The sequence below is a fragment of the Alexandromys fortis genome, unplaced genomic scaffold, assembly GCF_014885135.2.
Source record: "Alexandromys fortis isolate MF-2015 unplaced genomic scaffold, M_Fortis_MF-2015_v1.1 scaffold_25, whole genome shotgun sequence".
NCBI classification, from domain to species: domain Eukaryota; kingdom Metazoa; phylum Chordata; class Mammalia; order Rodentia; family Cricetidae; genus Alexandromys; species Alexandromys fortis.
This window is the reverse complement of record NW_026067904.1, coordinates 2,944,921-2,967,757: the sequence shown is the minus strand read 5'-3', so window position 1 is coordinate 2,967,757 and position 22,837 is coordinate 2,944,921. Positions and strand designations below refer to the sequence as shown.

The 22,837-nt window shown below is 41.7% G+C and overlaps 2 protein-coding genes across 2 annotated transcripts in view; one reads left to right on the top strand and one right to left on the bottom strand.

Moving 5' to 3' along the window:
* Camk4 (calcium/calmodulin dependent protein kinase IV) overlaps nucleotides 1-22,837 on the top strand; it is a 218,639-nt gene that overhangs the window by 35,011 nt on the left and 160,791 nt on the right. The gene's annotated exons all lie outside the window — the stretch shown is intronic.
* Nucleotides 11,069-11,496, bottom strand: LOC126497101 (ubiquitin-like). The gene has a single exon (XM_050134946.1). The coding sequence runs from the start codon at nucleotides 11,465-11,467 to the stop codon at nucleotides 11,084-11,086; it is 384 nt and encodes a 127-aa protein (XP_049990903.1). The 5' UTR covers nucleotides 11,468-11,496; the 3' UTR covers nucleotides 11,069-11,083.

Here is a 22,837-nt window from a genome sequence, read left to right as displayed (position 1 = left end):
CCCCCTCCCTCGTCAGCCCAAAGAGCAGTCAGGGTTCCCTGCCCTGTGGGAAGTCCAAGGGCCACCCACCTCCATCCAGGTCTAGTAAGGTTAGCATCCACGAAACTGCCTAGGCTCCCACAAAGCCAATACGTGCAGTAGGATCAAAAACCCATTGCCATTGTTCTTGAGGTCTCAGTAATCCTCATTGTCCACTATGTTCAGCGAGACCGGTTTTAACCCGGGCTTTTTCAGACCCAGGCCAGCTGGCCTTGGTGAGTTCCCGATAGAATATCCCCATTGTCTCAGTGTATATCATCTTATCATGGTAATTTGGAGCCTTGACATCACTCCAATGAGATGCTTATTTCCTTCTTGCTAAAGTAGGCTTGCCTTGCTAACCTCCCCATATGTGGTGTGGGTAATGGACTGGAAATAGCATTGTGGTAGGAAATAAAATATTTATTTAAAGGCTACTAGTATGAATATTAGATGAATATTAATTCCCAAGTTAAGTTGGTAAGTTTCTTCATCTTAAGAACACACACACACACACACACACACACACACACGACATTAAGTAACTGTACATTATTTCTGTTAGCTAGTTGATTACAGGATCCACCTGTGTGTCTCAGAAAAATGAATGGTCTTACATCCATTCTTGGCTACTATTCAGTTATAAATACTAATGGATGACTAATGCCAAGGCTAATTTAGGTATATCTCAAGTGCCAGAGGAATTCAAAAGCAGTCTCAAAGGTTAATATGTCATGCATGTAAGTGTTTATTAACGATGCATTCTTGCGGTAGAGAATAGATTAGTAGCTATCGGGGTTAGGGATAGTGGTAGCAGGGTGGAGTGGGTTTGTCTGCGGCCATAAGGAGGGTATAAGTGACGTTTTCGTGGTGAAATAACAGATTGGATCTTGGTTGTGGTGGTCAATGAAACAACACATATGATAAAGTGGTAGAGAACTAGAATACATACTTTAACATGCCAATTTTATGGCTTTTATATTTTAGTAAAATTATGCAAAATATAACCATTGAGGGGGATGGATGAAAAGCGTGTGACTTTATATGAATTTATAATTATTTCAATACTTTTTTCGAAATGAATCAGTGCTTATAAGGAATCTAAGAAAAGCAAATCTTGCCTCACAAATGTTGGTAATAAATCCAGTAATTGATTTTCAGAGCTTGAAAGCGGTAATAATATTCACACATAAATGCCAGAAAGATATTGCAGCCCTATCCTTTCAAAAACGCTGTTTATAGCGTCTATTCTTGGTAGCAATCTCATTATTTTCAATAACTTATCCACTACCCTAGGCACACTGTAACAAGGCATTTGTTGGCTTGAAATAATGTGTGCGATCTTCCATACTTCATATTTGCCTGTAGAAAGAGCCGTGCCAGCTGCACCTCAGCAGCCTATAAAACAGGTGCAGTTTCTGCTTCTGAACTGACGTCTCTTCGCTGAAATTCCAGTAGTGCTCATTCAGGATGGAATTTTTTTAAAAAAATTAGCAGCTCTTTTTGAGATACCATTGATGTAAAGTTATGTGTTCTTAACATGCAGAAGTTGATATTTTGTATGTGTGTACACCCTGAACAGCTCCTGGAATCAAGTTAATAAACATACCCATCCATAGTTCCCATTTGTGCTCCCATGTGCATGGTTTTAACCTTTTCATCCCAAGATGTTACCATCGTAATGAAACTTACTTATTCTCTCCTTGATACTTTAGTAAACATTCAATGTGAATTCAGGCCTTGGAACTAGCTAAGAGATGTATGCATCTCAACCTGTACATGTCAAACGACCCAATAAAACCTTAAAGAAATAAACCTAAACATATTGTGTCAGAATGACATAAAATGGTCACTCACAAATTGAAGTATCAAAAGAAGAGTTTATATTGTATCGATCATCGGAGTTTGTCAAGTGACAGCTCCTTGAGGGCACACACTATCTGTGCACATTCTAGCTCTTCTCTTTCCATTCCTCCAGTGCTGCTAAAGTGCACATAATCAGAGCAAGATCCTAGAGAAGGCAGAGAAAGTGGTGCATTCTCTCCATCCTCCTTAGATGAAGAACACATGATGCTTAGAGAGATGCCACATTTGTGTATTAATTTCTGTATCTCTCACTCCCCAGAGTTTAATATTTACTTCTGATAACATAGTATGTTCCCAAACAACTGGAAACTGAAAATCCAGGACTTAGTAGAGGCAGAGAGAACAGCATCAATAAAGAGTAGACTTCTAATATAATTTGATTTAAAGGCCAGCAAGGAAAGAAGAAAAATGACTTTAGCTCAAATGACCTAAAGTGTTTTCTCACCAAACTCAGGATATTCAGTTGAAAGAACATTGAGAAGTTGGGTGTGCTCTCCTACTCTATTAGAAATGAGAGGGACCTCTCGTCTCTGGGGGTGGGAATGTGAAAGCATGCACCACTCTGAATTCTCTTCCTCAGGCCATGATGGTGTCAGCATTATGGTGTTGACTCTGCACCCATGTGTGTGATCTCCTGGGAGTTCCAGTTTAGTTAGTTGAGGGATTCGTTGTATAAAACCAAATATATTACACGATAACTTTTCATATTAATAAAGTATTTCTCATGAAGTCCTTTTAAACGTGAACTCATTTGGTGTATGAAAGTAGATTTTCATACATCATTAGCAACCTGACAGATTCTGGAAATAGAAAAATATAAAGCTGACGTGTCAGGAAGTAATACAGTTGGAGATCCATCAAACGTGACGCGAGTTTTCCAGGAAGCTTTAGATGAATTAAGCGGAAAATAACTCAGTTTATAAGCCATTTAGCAGCGACATATCAATTATTTATACTTGCACAATATCTGTAAATTCTTTTACTGCTATTATACAAAATAACTGGAAAGATCTTTGAAAGAGAAAACAAATGTCTCTCTTTTCCTTCCTAATGAAAATTCCGGAAAGATTAGTCGGCCCATGTTCTTCCTTGCCTCTTTGGTTTTTGAGACTGGGTCTTTTGAAAAACAGTTTTTGGCATAGCTTTCATTTATTCTTTGACAGTTTCTTACTTATATACAATGCATCTTGATCATATCCCACCCCATTCTCCACTTCCATTCTTTTTGGATCTCTCCTCCCAGTACACCCTTCTCCCACATTGTTTTGTATTCCCCTGTAAACAACTGATTCCAGTTAGTGCTGTCTGCTGGAATGCTGAATGACCTTGCTGCTTGACCTTGCAGTTTTGTAGGTGGAGACTGTTCGTTAGTTTTCCGGTTGCCCAGACCCGAATGATAACACAGAAACTAAATTAATTACAACAGTGTTTGGCCAATAGCTTAGGTATACTTCGAGCTAACTCTTTCATCTTAAATTAACCCATTTTTATTAATCATTGTATTGCCATGAGGCTCTGGCCTAGTGTTAAGGTTTTGACTGGCAGCTGGCGTCTTTCTCCTTTGGCAGCTACATGGCGTGTCCTCAACTCTTGATGTGGGAATAGTTTCTTATTAATAAAGAAACTGCCTAGGCCCCTTGATAAGGCCCACCCTTAGGTGGGTGGAGAAAACAGAGGAGAATTCTGGGAGAAGGAGGCTTGGTGGAAGAGTCGCCATGATGCTCCCACTCCAGACAGACGCAGGTTAAGATCCTCTCTGGTAAGCCAGCTTGTGGGCTACACAGAATATTAGAAATGGGTTAGAACAATATGTAAGAGCTAGCCAATAAGAAGCTGGAACTAGCCGGGCCAGGCAGTGTTTGAAAGAATACAGTTTCCGTGTAATTATTTCGGGGCATAACTTAGCCATGTGGGCGGCTGGGTGCTGGGGACGCAGCCCCGCCGCTCCAATTTCAACAAACTCTGTCTACTTTCTCTCTATATCTCTGTTCGGATTTCCCGCCTGACTCTACTAAGCCATTGGCTGAAACAACTTCTTTAGTAACCACTGGTAATGAAACATATTCATAGCATCCAGAGGGGAATCCCACATCAGTGTTGAGTTCATTGGTACAGTGGCCACATTATATCCGCATTCACAGTACTGCCTCCCATCTTCCAGCTCTTAGATTCTCTCTGCCCACTCTTCTGCAGTGTTCCCCGAGTCTTGGAATGGGGGCTGATGAAAGGACGAGCACTCAACAGTCACTGCTTTTTAGCGCTTCGCCTAGCTGTGAGTTGATACAGTCTTACTACACAGCCTAGGCTAGCTTCAGCCCCCAGCTGCTCCTCCTTCCGCCTCCAGAGTGCTAGAATTACATAGGCCTGGCTTTCCCCGCACGTCGATCCTTTCCTATCTTCTCTGTCATGTCAGTTTGGGTTCTGTCTTACCAGACAGTAAAGCTACACAGGAGATTCTCTCTTCATAAGCAGTTTTAGTAGGAGTAGTTTTCAGTCCTCGTGTCTGAAAGCTCATAGTCTTATCCATACAGATATTTTTGACATTTTCCTCCTGATTCCACTTGACACCATGCCTTGTGGGAAACTTTGCTTCAAATCTCAAAGATCATTTTTTTTTTAAATTTGTCAGTGACTTCTCTTTCCAAAAATTCCATGCTTAAACTTCTTATTTTCCTAATTTTTAAATTATAATCTAGTATTCTTATCTCAAATACGTCTCTGTAGCTCCTCTGTCCCTTCTGCAAGTATAGACCTTGTTTCCAAGTCTGAATATTTTACCTTCCTCAGAAATCTTCTCGCTATTTACCTTCTCTTAGACCCCACATTTCCCAAGTAGATGGCCATAATCTGTCTATGCCCCCATTCCCAATATTAACATGGCAAATTAAAAACATTATTTATGTCCCTTTTTGCTACCATCTTTGTTAAAACCCTCAAAATTTCCCCTCTGTTGACTCACAATTTAATGTACCTTAGTTCCTCATTTCTCCTCCTTAGTCTTTTAAAATATACAGTTTCTCATACTCTCAGGTCTTTATAGGGTAGGGGGACAGTTCGGATAAGGAAAAGAGTCCTCTACTTGACAAAAATGAATGAGTTCGCAGGCCAGCTTTGGAAAAGTCCTCATGCGAGAACGTCATGAAGATGTAGTGGTTGATAGGGATGGACAGCTGCTTCCACTTCCCCTTGCTGCTCTGGGGCCTTCAGTCCACATGTCCATCTTCCCATTATTGTACTGCAGCACCGTAGCATCCAGGATTCCCTTCCTGTGACAGGCGTGAACGCTTGGATGGTGTTCGTTCCTTTGCTCACTTATTTATTTACCTGTCTATTTATTTATTTTGGTACTTCAAGACAGGGTTTCCCAGTAGCTATGGAGCCAGCCCTGGAACTCACTCTGTAGACCAGGTTGGCCTCGAACTCACAGAGATCCACTTGTCTCTGTCTCCAAGTGCTGGGATTAAAGGCATGCACCACTACTGCCTGGCTGGGTGTTGTTCTTGACTAAATATATGAACATTGAAAGTGAACGTCTGTTAAATCTATCCTCCTGCTGCTTCCGCAGGTCCTCAGGGGTCATCTCGCCCTTGAGTTTGTCAAGAAGTGCCCGGTGGAAGTTTCCTTTGCAGATCCCTTGTGTCCCCACTGCGTTTCTTTGGCCTTAGAGTCTACTCTCCTTAATTTTATTTTCCTTATCTATGTCAGAATTTATCTTTTAAGAAGAAAACCTCTCCTCTAACACTTCTTAAGATGCTTTATATTGCGTTATCACTCTGCATTCTGAACACATAAACTCTCAATTTCAACATTCCCTTGCATTTTTGAGACCTTCATCCTAATGTGTACCGTCACATGCTCTAGATTCCCTCTCTTGGATCTCATCTGTCTAGTGTGAAGTTCTCTCTGCTTATCTCCAAACCTCATTACTGCTTTTTTCAGAAGTAGTTTTTTTATTCTTGTTATTATCGATCATGAATGTGTTGGCAGCATAGAGGATCAGGTGAAGATGCCGAGACTGTCTGCTACCATCTTAGTGCCTTTGACAACACAGCATCTACATGGTCCTAGGCTCTTGGTTGTTTCTAGGTGCAGCTGAACCAATCTGAGAGTATAGCTGTCTGATTATAGTTTCTGTTGCTAGAAATATAATAACACAGACTGGGTAAGTTACAGGGGTTCGTTTGCCTTAATTCTACTCCAAGGGCAAGTTACTGAATCTAACGATAGCCTCCTTGCTGGCAAAGCCCCGAGGTGGTACAGGACAGGTTGCATGGTGAGAGGTAAGGAGGGAGATTGCTTAGCAAAACTGGCCTGTATAAGGATTCATACTTCAGATAATCAATTAATCTGTTGCCTGAATAGACTAATAAATTCGTAAAATTGGGGCTTTAATCCCTCCTTAAAGAGGCTACTTGGTCCCACACTTTAGAATGGGCATGGAATTTCGGCATGAGACCTAATGGAGCCAAGCATGCTCAAACCACAGCAGCAGCATATTGTCACGGGCTCACCCCTCCTGGGTGCTTCTGTTTTCTCCCCTGGGATTTTAAAGACAGCACCATGCAGTCACAGTCTTAATTGTCTGCATCTTCCTGACCTTGTTGTCCCTTGATTTCCTCTTTTGCTTCTAATAGTTTCTTCTATACCACCACAGTACAGTTGTTTGAGTATGTGCATTATTAAAATAAAATCGCTGTCCATCTGATGCCACGGTTATCTTATTAAGGTAGGCTAGTGTCTTCAATCACCTCACTGTTGCGTTTTGTGCATCAACCACAATCAGGATTTGCCTCTTATGCCTCCAGAGGTGAGACCCTACCCATGCCTCAGTGCTTCCGTCATCGCTTTCCTTCTATGAATCAGCCCAGGCTCGTTGGGACTGTACTGTGTATCCATCAAGTGAACGAGAAAGCTTTCCTTAAAAGTATTTTCCTTTCCATTCATTTATCCTTTGCCCAGAGGGAACTATTTACAACGATCCTCCTCTTTCTTTCAAACTCTATGCCCCTGGCCACAGAGAAGTCCTTGACTAAGAGAGTTCATAGTTTCAGAGTCTTAGATCTGTGTGGCTTCCATAGTTTTCTCAATAGTGTCTGTCATGAGGTAATGGGGCCCTTGCTCTATCATTGTGTCTCCACACAAGGTAGGTCCTCCTTCTCCACTGTGGATGTGTGTAAGAAAAATGGTGTCAACCTAGTTAAGCAGGTGGGACTTCACTAAGTGTAATAGGAGGAAGAGATGGAGCTAATTCGTTCTGAAAATAAGGCAGGAGTTTTAAGGACCGAGCACTGGTGAACTAGTACTGAAAGAGGTGGAATGTGTCGTTGGGTTTCGCCAGTGGGTATGCACTGAGCTAAGTTTGTGTCTTTCGGAGACTGGCAAGGAGAAACTCATGCTTTATGATAATATTTTAGTGAAGATGAGGGCCAGGTCCCCAAGAAAGATATTCTTGGGTACAGAAGATGACAACAGCAATGTTTCTAAAGTAAATCATTGGGGAAATAAAAGGGAGTCCAGAGGCTTCCAGAAGAAACCCATCTGTTCAGTCAGGCTGAGGAGGATTTGTGGTTAGTTACTTAACTTTTTTTTTTTCACATGGCTTTTATCTCTCATCAAAGCAATGAAATAGCTTATGTCATAGGACTGTTACCATTATTCATGAAATCTATTCACATTTTTAAATTTAATAATATTTTAATAGTATTTTGCAGTTGTGAACAATTTCCCTCTGAGGGTATATCAGTTTGAAGAAAAATTAAGAGATCTTTCAAAATAAATGCTTTGCTTTTCCCCTTCTGGGCCGCTGTTGAAGGTGAAGGTCTGTCTCACGACGACAAATCGTCTGGTGTGATTGACTCATGCTATTGATTTCTCCTTACTGTAGAAGTAGCCATTAGGGCCAGTCTTTCAGGAACAGAAAACAATAATTAAACACCTGAGCTGAGCTGTTTCTAATGTAAGGGAATCATCCGAAGCCAGGAAGTGGAGGAGGTGAAGAGAAAAGCAAGCACTCAGTGTGTATTCGTGCAGAAGCGTGTTCATCTCACCGTCCTTTTGAATGAGACCCCTTCAGGGGGTCAGATCTGAACTCCATCAGGTGGCTTGTCCTCCTCCCCCTTTTATACTGTAAAAGGTGGTCGATTAATTTTTAATACATAGTATAAAGATAGATTTCATCTAGGGACATCAAATGCAAGTGTACATTGTAACTGACATTGTGACCTGCACTTTTAGGTAGGGTTGCATGAATAAAAAAATAAAACAGGGAAAAGATAGGTTTGAATCTGAACATTGAAAGGATGGCCAGTGCATGTTGCAACAGACATCAGTAACTGGTATCTATGTTTCTACTTTTATGGTCATTGCAGCCATTTATTTGGGGCTCTAGTGCTTTCCTGTTTTACCAGCCCTCCGTATTCTGCTTGGAAACTTAATCATCATTGCCATATTCATTCCCCCCTCCATCCTAATTTCCAGCCAGTGATGGAGGTGGGTCTTGTATCTTATCTGTTGATTTCATTGGTTAATAATAAAGAAACTGCCTCGGCCCTCATAGGACAGAAAATTAGGTAGGTGGAGTAGACAGAGGAGAATGCTGGGAAAAAGAAGCTGAGTGAGTGAGTCGCCATGATGCTCCCACTCCAGACAGATGCAGGTTAAGATCCTCTCTGGTAAGCCAGCTCGTGGGCTACACAGAATATTAGAAATGGGTTGGAACAATATGTAAGAGCTAGCCAATAGGAAGCTGGACCTAGCCGGGCCAGGCAGTGTTTGAAAGAATACAGTTTCCGTGTAATTATTTCTGGGTATAAACTAGCCATGCGGGCGGCTGGGTGCCGGGGACGCAGCCCTGCCGCTCTTATTTCAACACAGCCAGCACCCCATATTTCAGACAGACTACTGAACCACCCATCGATCATTGTACTGCAACCCATTCTTTATCCAGAGTAATCTTTAAACATTCAAAACAGACCAGACTGTTCTTCTCCATAGTGATAGAGCCCTAGCAAAACTTCCCAGGGTAGCCTGGATATAGTCCAAGCTCCTGAGGCCCCAAACCATCTCCTCTTAAACAATTTTACATCCTACCATGCCACCCACCCTCATATTAGTTATTTTTCTGTTGTCGTGGTAAAAATACCATGACCAAAAGCAACTTCAGGAAGAATGTTTATTTTGGTTTAGAGTTTCAGAGGGCCAGAGTCCATAATGGTGCTGACTGCATGACACCAGGCGGCCATGATGGCCAGTGCAGGAAGCTGAGAGCTCACACTGGAAACCTCAGAGTCTATGTCCAGTGGTATATTTCCTCCCACAAGGCCGTACCTCCTAAATGTCCCATAACCTTCCCAAACAGAACCACCAGCTAAGGATCAAGTGCTTAAACATATGAGCCCAAAGGGGACTTTTCTTTCTCGCTGCGGTAGCCCCTTACCCCAACCCCCAGATTTTGAAACTATTCTGCTGGTTCCTGATTTTAATTCTTTGCTTTTGCTGTTCATTTCCTGTGAGTTTATGACCCCCAATCTGAGCACAAAGGTCACCTTTTAAGAACCATTTTCCTGATTATCCAGTGTATACTACTCGCCTGTTCTGTAGTCGCCGGTGACCTCACTGCCTAGCTTTAGCTGCAGAAACTACCGTTGTTTTCCTTGTAATATTTATAATGACACAAGAGTGTCTAGTTTCTTCATTTGTATTTGTGTTGCATGCACACTGTTGTGAGCATAAAGCCCCTGGAGCAGAAATCTGGCATTTTATTCCACTGTAACCTAACCACAAGAACACTCCGTGGAAGACTGATAAGCCTCGCCAGTGTTTCTGTGAAGTAATTAGTGAATTCAGCTCAGATTGTTTTTCTCAATATATTCTGTGTATACTTCCTAGCAAAATCTAACTATTAGCGTCTAGTGTCTTATGCAGGCTTTTACTTTAATAAGGCCTTATGCAGCAAGTGCCGTGCTCAGGGCTTTCTGCTGCTCATTACGAGACAGCCACAGAGGACATAGTATTTACCATATCTGCAAGGAGTGAGTTTAGTAGAGAGGAAATGTCTGCATTCTGATAAACATACTCTAGCTTGTAAATTCCATGAAGGAAGCAGGATGCATAGCAGGACTCTGGAAAGGGGGTTATGCTTTGGTCTGAGATAGCTTATTTCCGACTTTAAAACCACTAAGATTTTTGACATGTGTGGTATGTATCCTATAGAGAGGAAATGGCAGGGGAAGAAAAGGCGTTTTTTTTCAGTTGAGCAACAGCATCAACCTGGTTTGGGAAAGACATCTATTATGGATGGCTTCAATATTCTTTGGTAGGTGGTAGGACCTTAGGAGTTCTGTTAGTAGGGCTCAAGTCAGCACAGTAATGCTTTAGAAGGAGAAATTCAGATGGTTTTGGCAGAATGAATTTAAGGGAGAGTCAACTGGAGAAGCTTGGAGACTAATCCGTTAGCAACTTTTGTATCGCCACAGTTGGGGCAGAAGAAGAGTTTGAAGAGCGAGATGGAAATTTCCCCGGTGAAGTCTCTCCAGGGAGCTTGAGTATGTGCATAGCGGGATTCGGTAGTTCACCCACTGTGAGCTTTTCTTTGCTTCATTTATTCTGAAATCTATTGCTTCTCAGTGCTTTTTACATTTATAACCATGGATAATCTCTATATACTTTTAGTTACAGAATTTTACATGTTCCTTTTCTATTCTCAGGCATTTTAAGACTTGGTTTAAGATCTCTGGATTTTTAAAGTGTCAACATTTCTATCCTAGGCAGAACATCCAGATCTCAGTTTGCACATCTCTGGTAAGTGTCCACCTTATTAGTGCTGTGAGGCTTGCTCAACAGGTTAGTGCAGTTGACTGCATTTTCTTAGCGAGTGCTTTGATTCCTGCTTGCCTTACACACACACACACACACACACACACACACACACACACACACAATATTTTGGTTACTGTTCTATTACTGTGAAAAGATAATATGATCAAGGCAACTTTTATAAAAAAAGGTTTTACCTGGGGACTTTCTTACAAGTTCTTCTAATCCTTTCAAATATTGCCACTCCCTGGTAAACATTGAAATTTGTGAGCCTATGGGGGAGTCCTTCTTCTTCTTCTTCTTTTTTTTTTTTTTTTTACTGCTCCAGTCGATGGAAGGGGACTTTATTTGGTCCCAGGGTCATGGGCCAGTTAATGCCCTTGCTTTATTTGACCTTCTTCTTGGGGCGCAGGTTGTTGGTGTGGCCGCACTTCTTGTGGCAGTTGACTGTACGGGGGTGCAGGCGTGCATAGCACTTGCGGCAGATCATCTTGTCACAGTTGTACTTCTTTGCAAGCTGACAAAGGGACGGCTCGATGATGCCACCACGCAGACGAAGCACCAGGTGCAAAGTGGACTCTTTCTGGATGTTGTAATCTGACAGGGTCCGGCCATCCTCCAGCTGCTTGCCTGCAAATATCAGCCTCTGCTGGTCAGGTGGGATGCCTTCCTTGTCTTGGATCTTGGCCTTGACATTCTCGATGGTGTCACTGGGTTCGACCTCAAGAGTGATGGTCTTGCCCGTCAGGGTCTTCACAAAGATCTGCATGTTGGCATCAACCCACTCGGTCGCAGCGTTGAAAAAGCGGGGGAGTCCCCTGACTCCTTGCTGTGACCCTGCTGGTTGCCGATAGCTTCCTTGATGCCTGTCTGATGTACTTGAAGTTTATTGGTCCATTTTCTGCCTCAAACCTGGGATTAGTCCTTTTGCTAAGAGTCTTTTGGGTTATTTTATTAGAGAATGGTATTGCAATGCTATACTGTGGGCCTTAGATGTATTGAATATTGCAAGGGTTATCTTTGATGTGGGAGGGTCTTCTGGTTTGTGTTGATTTCATTGGTTAATAAAGAAACTGTCTTGGCCCTTTGATAGGACAGAAAATTAGGTAGGCGGAGTAAACAGAACAAAATGCTGAGAAGGGAAGTTAGGCAGATGCCATGCCTCTCCTCTCCAGGGCAGCCACTTTGGAGCCAGCTGCCAGGTCAGACATGCTGAATCTTTCCCAGTAAGCCACTACCTTGTGGTGCTACACAGATTATTAGAAATGGGTAATCAAGATGTGAGAGTTAGCCAATTAAGAGGCTAGAGCTAATGGCTAAGCAGTGTTTAAAAGAATACAATTTGTGTGTTGTTATTTCAGGGCATAAGCTAGCCAGGTGCCCGGGAGCTGGGTGGCAGGAAGCGGCCCACCACTCCATCTACATATCTTTGTTTCCAGGTATTTACATTATATATGCATACATTATAACTAATACGTGCAATTATAATTCAGGATGATATAGTTCATGTATCACCTCATCTGTGTTTCTCTTCTACATTGAAAAATCTTGATTCTGAAAGACACAGGGTATATCAGAATTAGAGTATTACAGATACAACAGTCTCAGAATAATAAGTTGAAAAACCATCACTGCTAATATGATTTATTAGTAAATATTAGTTATTTTTAGGAAATACTAGTGACATTGCTGATGAACACATACTTCCTAATTAATTAGAAATTTCAGACCCCTGTATTTTTTATTTGTCTGGGCAGTAAACGATTCTGATTAGCAGGAAGGCCTTTCCTCATCACGCTGTTCTCTGTCGACGGGGTTATCAGGTCATCTATAGTTTCCAAGAGAAGCCTACAGAGAGTTCCATTCAATAGGCCACTTGTCATAATTAAACCCAGGATAATTCACTGCGAGGAGGGGCCTGATGGAGGCGGAGGTGCAGACTCATGCTCTTCTTTCATTTTCCATATATATATATATATATATATATATATATATATATATATATATATATATGCAGTCAAGGGGGCTTCTAGGTTCAGGGAACAAGAAGACCATTAGGAACCAGCAGCTGTTTTGCATTTCTTTTTCTAATGAACACAGCTGATTTCCTGTTTTCTACTAACGCATATAGTAATATGGTCACTTCCTCAGAAGCCATTTTGAAACATCTTGTTTAAATGAGAAAAGGTGTGTTTTTTGACAGAATTGGGAAGAAACGGGGGAGGGTAGTGAGCTCTCTATTGCCGTGACAGAATACCAACATCCTAAAGGAGGAAGGATTCCACGTGGGTGCATAGTCTCAGAGCCTTTGTGCCAAGGTCACTCTCTCCGTGGCTTCTGTTCTTGTGTTGGGTCATATGGTGGAAAAGACCTGCTCACCTCGTAGTGCCCAGGAAACAGAGAGAGACAGAAAAGGGATAGAGGTAGAGCAAACCCTTTCAAGGCAGGGCCCCAGAGAACACTTTCCCCAAAAGGCCTTGCTTCTTAATGTTTCCACCATCTTCAGTAGTCCACGAATTTGTGTCCACAGCTTGCATTAGGGACATAGCCTCCTACCCATGAGCGTTTGAGGGACATTGTAAGACTTTTGGAGGAAAAGTCAGGCTGGAAAATATTTTAGTTGAGATGATGGGAAGACGGAAGTTTGAGTGACGAGCTCCTTGAAGGTCTAGCCCTAGAATGTTCTCTGCTGTTTTAGTGCATATTTTATTATTTTCGACAAAGAAATCTTAATACTTTCAAGAGGATAATGGGAAAATTTAAAATAAGTGGATGCTCTTTGAAATTCTGCATTGGGTTTGGGAGCAATTAAACTCAAATAAAACCCTGAAAAGATTAAAGTGGAATAAGAGATTAATATAAATGGAAATTATATTTTATGGGTTTATGATATGATTAATAGCTGAGAAGATCTATATACGGTAAATGACAGGCCTGTGAGTCCTTTCTGTTGTATTTTAAAGAGACAGTGCTAACCCAGGACTGTTTTTAGCCACTCCTCTTCTTGAATAATGTTAAAAATGAAATATAGTCACGTAGACCAGGAAAAGAGAGGATTAAAGGAATATGGAAATTTATTGAAAAGATTCTGGAAGCCAAATACATACAATTTGAATTTCATGAATGTAAGGGTGCAGTCTGCAAAGAATGAAAAGTGAGACCAGAGAGCCAGAACAAGGGGGGTTTACTCGATGAGGTGGGGTGTGCATCTAGAAACAATAAGAGGAAACAAGGTGTGACGAGTTTTGTTGGGATGTATTTCAGTATTTAAGCTGTGTTTACACTGGGTCTAGAAATTTTAGCATTTATGAAGAAAATGGAGGCACCTGGCTCTTCACGAGAGCCGTCCTTCTGCAGTGAGTATTGGGTTTTGCAAGGGGTTTGATTCTGGGAAACTGAGAAGGCAAACCTTAAATGTGACGGTTTGTGGTGTCACAATTTTCTGACGTCAGTGGCCTGTTTATATAGCGAGGGCCTTTTCAAGTAAGCATTTGTTTTTTTTTGTTTTTTTTTATCTACCCCATTTCCTTTCTATGTAACATCTGCTTCCCTGACCGAATAGGGCTCATACATTTTTACAAGGAAGAAGGATCATGTAACCGGTCTGTATCTTTCAGGGTCTCCTGGTCCAGTGGCTAGTTTTGCTTGCTTTGTAGGACTTTAGTCTGTGTGACCACTGCTTGGAGTTCAAGCACAATCACTGCACTCCATCCTTCAGCCAGCTTAGTGTCTCTTTGCCTTTTCCCTGGACCATAGGGCATCTCTGGATTCTCTTTAAGGCCCAATGGAGAGTATAGGGAGCCTGGAGTTCCACCCCAGCTTGTCCATTGATCTACCTTCTTCTTCCTGCGCCTCTGTCATGTATGAGTATGTGGAACAGTGCCTCAGACAACACAAGGAAGCATGTCACTAGTCGGACTCTAGAGTTCCCATATCTATCTGAATATGCTTTCAGTGGCCTTTTCCTTCCCTAAGTGAGAGGGTAAGGACCTGTGCATCTGGCATTTCCAGGTTGCAAGCATCTTTCATTTCTTCTTCCAGTCCTTCAAGGGTATCCCTACATCCTGCATTTTTCATCTTCTTTTCTGTCATACTGTATGGTCAGAATGTCTGCTGGAGAACATAATTTTCTGTGTGAGAGAGTGAAAATACATCTTTTTTGAAATGGCAGATTTTGTTCCTCTCTTTCCTGACCACCCCTTTGTTTGCTGTTGCTCTCACACTGAACACCAGGTCATGTTTTGTGGCTATCAATTGGAGCTAGCTTCTGGTTTAGGGGAGGGGGCGTGTGTCCACTTCTCCTTTCAGTTCAAGGGCCTCACCTTGCACTGCATGCAGGCCTTGTACATGTTGTCTCAGCCTCTGTGAGTTCATATACAATTGATTCTGTTGCTTTAGAAGGCCTGTTTCCTTAGTATCCATCCTCTGGCTCTTACACTCTTTCTACCTTCTCTTCCTGAGTGATCCCTGAGCTCCTAGAGGAAGGATTTGATGAAGATATTCCATCTAGGAATGAATGTTCCAAGGTCTCTCCCTCTCTTCATATTGTCTGGCCGTGGGTCTCTGTATTTGTTCCCATCTCTTGCAGGGGTAAGCCTCCCCGATGGTGGCTGAGCAAGACACTGATCTATGAGTGCAGTCGGATGTCATTAGGAGTCATTTGAGTGCTTTTAGTAGAACAATAGCGTTTGGTTTGACCCTAGGTCTTCGGGTCTCCAGTGTCCGGTTCTTGGTGTCGGGTCTGCCTTGCATCTCATGGAGTGGCTTTGAGGCACACAAGACACTGGTGACTCCCACAAGCTTTGTGCTGCCATTGCACGAGCGTAGTTTGCAGGCAGGACACCACTGTGGATCAGAGGGTTTGTGCCTGGGTTGATATTTACACTTCTCATTTGGTAGTGTACAGAGAACCTTCCTGTACCAAAGTCAGTAGCATGTCAGGGCGAAGGCTCTATGCAGACACCACCTCACCTTCTATATGTCCAATGACTTGTGTGGGTATTGTATTCAGCAATAGGAGAGCAACCTGTAGTCCCACTAGAATAACTAGGAGTAAACTCATCAACTCAGTTTTTAGTGAGGAAACTGACTACTACAAAGAACTTAAAGAAATCGCTCAATGACATATACCTATTTTGTGCTAGGAAACAAGATACATTTAGATTTGAGCGCTGTATTTTAGGAGTATAATTTAGACACTATACCTTATATCAAAATTCACACAAAAACTTAAACTTGGTTTAGCATTCATTACTGTACTCTGGCTGGGATTGTAAATCAGCAATTAGGCAATATTACATATTTCACTTTTCTAATTAAGATAATTAATTACTTGGAAGTGTTATAAATAGAATTATTCAAGTATCTCAACAAAATTTTAAGACCGTCTTCAGTGTCAGTTGGAGGGAAATGAAATTGATTATTCTAGTATGAGTCCCTTGACTAGAAGGAGGACACCAACAATGTGTTCATTGTTAAAGGGTCTGTAGGAATCTTCAAAGGGAAGATTAATTCTTTATTATTTTTAATTATGTGTAGGGTGTGTGTGTGTCTGTCTGTCTGTCTGTGTTTAGGTATATGTACATGAGTGCAGATGCCTGCAGAAACCAAAGACATTGGAGCCCCAAGAGCTGGTGTTACAGGCCAGTTGTGAGCCACTCAAAGTGGATGCTGGGAGCCAAAATTAGGAACTCAGGAGGAGTATGAGCTCTTATTCATTGAACCATCTCTCTAACCCAGGAGTCTATGGGACTCTTTTAAAGGATCTATGTATTTCAAAGATTTAGCATTACTTCTTTGTATTATACTTGTATCTGAATTCAGTATTTTGACAACCTGGAATTAAGAAAATTCATTTACAGGGTGTACTAGTTACTTTTCTATTGGTGTGATAAAATGCCATGATCAAGCCATCTTATAAAAGAGTTTCATTTGGTTTACAGTTCTGGAGGGTCAGAGTCTATGATGATGAAGTGAAGGTGTGGTGCCCAATGACTGGAGCTGCAGCTGAAAGTCCACACCCCTGAGAGCGTGCATCTCAATCCCAGCCTACATCCCTGAGAGCGTGCATCTCAGCCCGAGCCCACATCCCCGAGAGCGTACATCCCAGTCTGAGCCCACATCCCCGAGAGCGTACATCTCACTCTGAGCCCACATCCCTGGGAGCACATGTCTCAGTCCACAAGCTGAGCAGTCTCTCTGGAAATGGCATGAGTCTCCTCTTCTAAAGCCTCAAAGCTTGCCCCCAGTGCACAACTCCAACAAGTCACACCTAATGCTTCCACTAACCATCTGGGACCACGTATTCCAACATATGAGCCTGTGAGGCCAGTCTCATTCAAACCATTACATAGGGCTATGGATATTCAGCTATAACTTGCCATGACCCGCATGGCTTTGCAATGGACCTGACGGGACTGACAAGGGAATGAAAGAGGGATAGATACATGTACATGGATGTGTGCTGTGATGGAGATGGCACCAGCAGCCTGGAAACTCGGCACGTTCGTTAAATGTGGTAGCGCGATGAATTCGGTTTATTGTTTACAGATGGATGAGGAGGGGGGTTTGTTAAATGCAGCAGAACGAGAAGGAAGCAGGCTTATTAATTTCAGTAGAAGGTCTCTGCAGAGGAGTGGTTTTAGGTGGCCGTCAGTCATCTGGAAGGAAGAACCTGTGGTTAATTGTTTCTGCACACACTAGTTTTTAGCTACATGTCAGTTGTTCATAACATCTGTACTCAAAACAGAAGAAGACTTTTCTATTCTTCTGCGCCTGACCCAGAGGAGGCTTTGCCATTCCCATGGGTCTGAGATAGTGGGGGCCTTGGCATGTCTGTGCTCACATCAACTATACACAATCACTCAGGACATCAGCCGCTCCCCACAACAGCTGGTGCCTGTTACCTCTCCCCGTTCTGATTCACAGCATAATTTAGGAGACCAGGACTTCAACTTACTCATCAGTGTGTGTCTATTTGTTTAGCTTTCTAGGAAGGCATGCGTTAGCACTGAATCTAAATCCGCTCTTCCCTGAGTCAGAGATCCTAGAGATGGCTGCCTGACTGTGACTCACTTTTCTATAGGTCCAGATACTCCTCCTGTTGTGTCTAACATTGTATTATTGTGTACGTAAGCTGAGAACCCATTCGCTTGGCAACAATAACCATTTTAGTTATGATACCTCATTGTATAGTTACCATCTAATACTAATGGTCTAACCACAGCACATTTGATATTTACGTGTAACGGGGACAGAAATGGCTGCTTTTGCGGTATTCTCATATGTCGTTCACTGAAATTGTACTCCTAAGATTTCAAGGAAGTACCCGCAGGAGGAGGAAGTTATAGTACAGAGTCTCTAGGTCCACAAAAGTTTGTTGATAGTAAAATATAACCTTTAGTTTTATTTATCTGTTTTTCAATTTAGCAAGACATAGTCATTCTCTCACAAATAATTTTAAAAACATATAGAGTTGCCAAAATCCTTTTCAGCTACTTTTCTCCATTTTAGGAAGATCAGCATTTCTTCCTTAGAATGCATCTTTCAATTTTAAAAAAAATGTGGTTTTATAAATATATGAGTTCACAGAACATTTCAATATTTATAAATATGTGAGTTCACAGAACATTCAATATTGTCTTATGTGTCTTTAACACAGAAGTGTTAACAGGCATGGCATATTTATTAATCTGTGTTCTGTAGATGCTCTGTACCAGGGCTTAATTTTCAATTTTTATAGTAGCATAGTATCTAGCATTTAGAATAAAATACAAATCCTTCCCCTGATGGGAACCACGAGTTAAGCCAAACCATTTCTCATTCATTCCTTTCCAAGAATGTGGATATTCTGAGAACACCCTGAATACAGTCTCACCTCTGTCTGTCTATGCTCTGCTCTTAAATGTCTTCTTGCCTTATTCACCAGGTTTATTCATGCCTCCATCTGAAAACAACCCCGTCAGAATCCCACAATGTTTCTCTCCACCCCCTTCGTCCTTCCATCCAGTCCCCAGTTCTTGCTACGTCTGTTCACCTTAGCTGGTTTTATTTACTTCCATTCTCAGTGTTTCCCCCAGCCAGCCGGAAGCACGCGTGCTGCTTTTCTGTCTCTTTCCCATCTGAGAACTTGATTTTATAACTTGTATTTTGGTAGTATTTTTACAGTAGCTTATATATAATTTTAAAAAATATTTACAATGCTATATTTTTATAGCTTTTATAGAATTTGCTTCCAGAATGTGTCCACTGATACATTCTTAGGGCTCAAGGGAGCGACTTGTACACAATAAACATCTGTGAAAAACCGTGTGACCAGCATAAAACTTTATTCAGGGGCCAGCAAACGGCATAGTAAGTAAACGTGCTTCTTGGTAAGCCTGATGATTTGAGTATGATCTCTAGTTATGGAAGGAGAGACCAAACTGTTTCACGTTGTCCTCTGACTCCCATTTACTTGTCATGGCAAGTGACAAGTGCACCCTGCCCCAAACACACACACACACACACACACACACACACACACACACACTGAATAAATGATTTGAGTTTTTGAAAAGAACCTTTGTCATTTCCAAAGCCACACGATGACAGTGCATATTCTAATATGTCTATTCATTTACACATGTACACACACTGGCTGGTGCAGAGAGGACATTTTGATAATAGGAATCCTTGTGTCAGTATGTGCCCTCATTTACAATTTCAATATAAAAGGAAAAACAGCCATCCAAATAGTATGCGTCACTGTGTACTACCCCTCCTGGGGCGCCTGTTTTCCCACATTCTTGGAAGCGTTATTCTAGTGAAGAAACTTTGAAGTTTTTTTTTTTTATTTCTATGTTTTTGTAAAACTGATATGTGTGGTTCCAGGAAGGAAGAAAAAAATATGACAGATTAGTGAACTATTAATTTCTCCCTTAAATTTATTTATTCTCTTTATTTTCCCTTGATTTATAAACCAACTTAAAGGAGCCCCATGCAGTGCGGAGTGATAAGAAAATCAGTTTCTCTGTCTGCACGGCTTCAGTGACCACCTGTGAGAATGACTGCTCCTCCTCACATTTTCTCTTTAGTTTGTTTACTTTCTAGCAGTAATTGTATACGTTTATGTGACAAGGTAGGATGTAATGACACATATACGTTGTGGAATGATTAAATCAGCGGTCAGCATATCTGTCTTTCACACTCATTTTTTTTCGAGACTCTTACAGTTTGTGCTTTTGGCGACTCTGAAATATACGAGCCATTATTATTAACTGCAGTCTCTGTGGTATGGAATTCTCTTAGTTACTAGTTACTGAGTCAAATGCATCTCGGGGTTTGTTGTCTGCCTGTCAGCTTTGTTTGCCTTGGGAAGGAGGATTAAACCTCGACTGACTCTTGTCATACTGCTGATATTTTGTCTCCTTTCATAGAGGTGAAGGAAGCTGGTATACGGTTTAATAGTTCAGAAGTGGTTGCATTCCTGAGTCGGTCTTTTGTCTTCTTGTGACTTTTTCTGTTCCCAGTGGTTGAATTATTTATGCATTATAAGGGATTTAATAACCTTTTCATTGTTTCTTTAGCATGGAATTCTCTCGTCCTTGAAAGAGTGTAGATATGAACAGTTAAATTAGTTTCCTATCTTGTGTGTGCGAGCATGTGTGTGCATTCATGTATGGTGCACATGTATGGAGACCACATTAGGTGTTGGTCCTCACCTTCCATCTTGTCTGGGAACTTTTTAGTGTGCATAGTGTACTTTGTGCCAATTTTCATGATAGATTTTTCTAAATATTAATTTTTTATTTAAGTAATATATCACACATTATATTTCGATCATATTCTTTCCCTTCCCTCAAGACCTTTCAGATCCTCCCCGCCTTCCTAATCAGCCAACTTTATGTTCTCTGCTTCTCTATAAAAATTAGAAAAACAGCAAAAAATGAAAATAAAAACAAACAAAAAGAAATAAAATTAGTAAGACAAAAATAAAACAAAAAACAAAAACTACATACGCACATACAATGTGGAGTCTTCTTTGTCTTGAACAACTAAGCCAGGGCACGGGGCCTGGTCTATAGTGTTGTTGATTTCCCCAGTGACATTCCTTTGGTGAAAACTGATTTTCCCTTTCCCAGCAAGTATCAATTGCAAATAGCCTCTCAGTCAGGGATGGGACATTGTGTCCTCTTTTCTTTCTCCTTGCTGGATCTCAGTCTGGTTTGAGCCTGGCTAGGTCTCGTGTGTACTGCAGCACTCTCTGTGGGTTTATAAGTGCATCCGCCCTGCTTTGTCTCTATCTCCTCTGACAGTTTTCCTCCTCCTCTCCCTTCTCTCTCCATCCCTCCCCCTACTTTTTTTGAGATAGGGCTTCCCTTTATAGCCCTGGCTGTCCTGGAACTCAGATTGGCCTCACACTCAGAGATCTGCCTGCCTCTACCTCCCAAGTGCTGGGATTAAAGATGTGCGCCACTGCATCCAGTCTTTCTACCTCCCCTTTTGCATAGATCCCTGAGCCTTGGAGAGGAGGGCCTTGATAAAGACGGCTCCTTTAGGGCTGAGTGCTCCAAATTCTCACTCTCTGCATACTGTCCTGCGATGGATCGCCGTGTTAATTCCCACTGACTGCAAGAAGCTTCTCTGAGGACAGCTGAGTGATGCTCCGATCTATGGATACAGCAGCGTGTCTCTCAGTAAGAGTCATTTTATTCCTGTGCTTCCTTAGCAGAATGATAGCTTCCCCTAGGTCTGTCTATGACCTATCTAGTCTCAGGTTGCCGGCCACTTTAGCAGTGTCAGGTGTGGGTTCCATCTCATGGAGTGGTCTTAAATCCAGTAAAAAGTGGCGGATTCCTCTGAGGGCACGGTATCACTGCCGCACCAGTCTGGCTTACAGGCAGGTCTCCGTCGTAAGCTGCAGGGTTTGCAGTGGGGTGACACGCATTATTTTCTTTCCTCCTCCTGCAGCATGCAAGCCACCTTGTAGCACCATGAACACTAGCCAGTAGGGGTGAAGCTTCTAGTTGGGCACCAACAGTTTCTTTAGGATTGATGACGTAAGTCCTGTCTTCAGTGATAGGGACTGACCATTAGGTAATGGAGGATAACTAATAGCCTTCACCATAGCCTGTGATGTTTAGGAGCATCTTCTACGGGATTCCTTTTGCCTAAATTTCAACAAGATGTAACTTATTCCTGGCACAGGAGGTTTTATTTCATGGCATCAGATGTCTAGTTGGAGTGTAGTCTCCCCTGTTATTTGATGATGTCATTTAGATTCCTTTCCTAGGTGCTTCTATTTTAGGGAGCTTCTACAGCAGTCGGCTCCCGTGCAGCTGTCCCCCCCCATCCTCTCTAGATGTGAAGACTTAGTGGATAAAGCTTCTTAGTGTTACCCTAATTTTTTTTTTTTACAAAGCAGTCTTCCTGATTTTTTTTTACTAACATAGTTTTCTATTCCCTATTTGCATCTTTTTCCTTTTTAAAATGTAGACCTTCCGAGCCATCTGGGTTTTATGTAAATAGTTCTATTTTTGTGGTGGCAAATAACCTGGTTTAAAAAATACCAATTTGACTTGGAAAAAAAACCGACATTGACCAAATCTGAATTGGTTTTGGTTGCAGACACTAGGTATTTCTCTTCTTCTAGTGGAAGACTTGCAAATTTAATACACATTTAAACTTATATTTCACTTTTCATAAGAGGTATCCTTTTAGCAGCTACCGTCTCCCTCTTCAAGACCTTGGTTTTCACATTATTTTAATTTCCTTTTCTCTGTATTTCCTTGACATTTTCCCTATTGTTCTCATTTGCGATTTGACTGATAAATTGTTACTGCAGTCTTTGAAAGCTGCAACAAAAACTTATCTGCAATAACCATGTATGTGGCTGATCTATGATTTTTTTTTAAAATATTTATTTATTTATTTATTATGTATACAATATTCTGTCTGTGTGGCTGAAGGCCAGAAGAGGGCGCCAGACCTCTTTACAGATGGTTGTGAGCCACCATGTGGTTGCTGGGAATTGAACTCAGGACCTTTGGAAGAGCAGGCAACGCTCTTAACCACTGAGCCATCTCTCCAGCTCCTGATCTATGATTTTTTTGTCCATCACTATGTCTATGTTTTGTCTGCCCCTTGCGTCCAGTTTTTA

Excerpts from the sequence above, each read along its gene's own strand:
- LOC126497101 (XM_050134946.1), bottom strand. The coding sequence starts at position 11,467 with ATGCAGATCTTTGTGAAGACCCTGACGGGCAAGACCATCACTCTTGAG.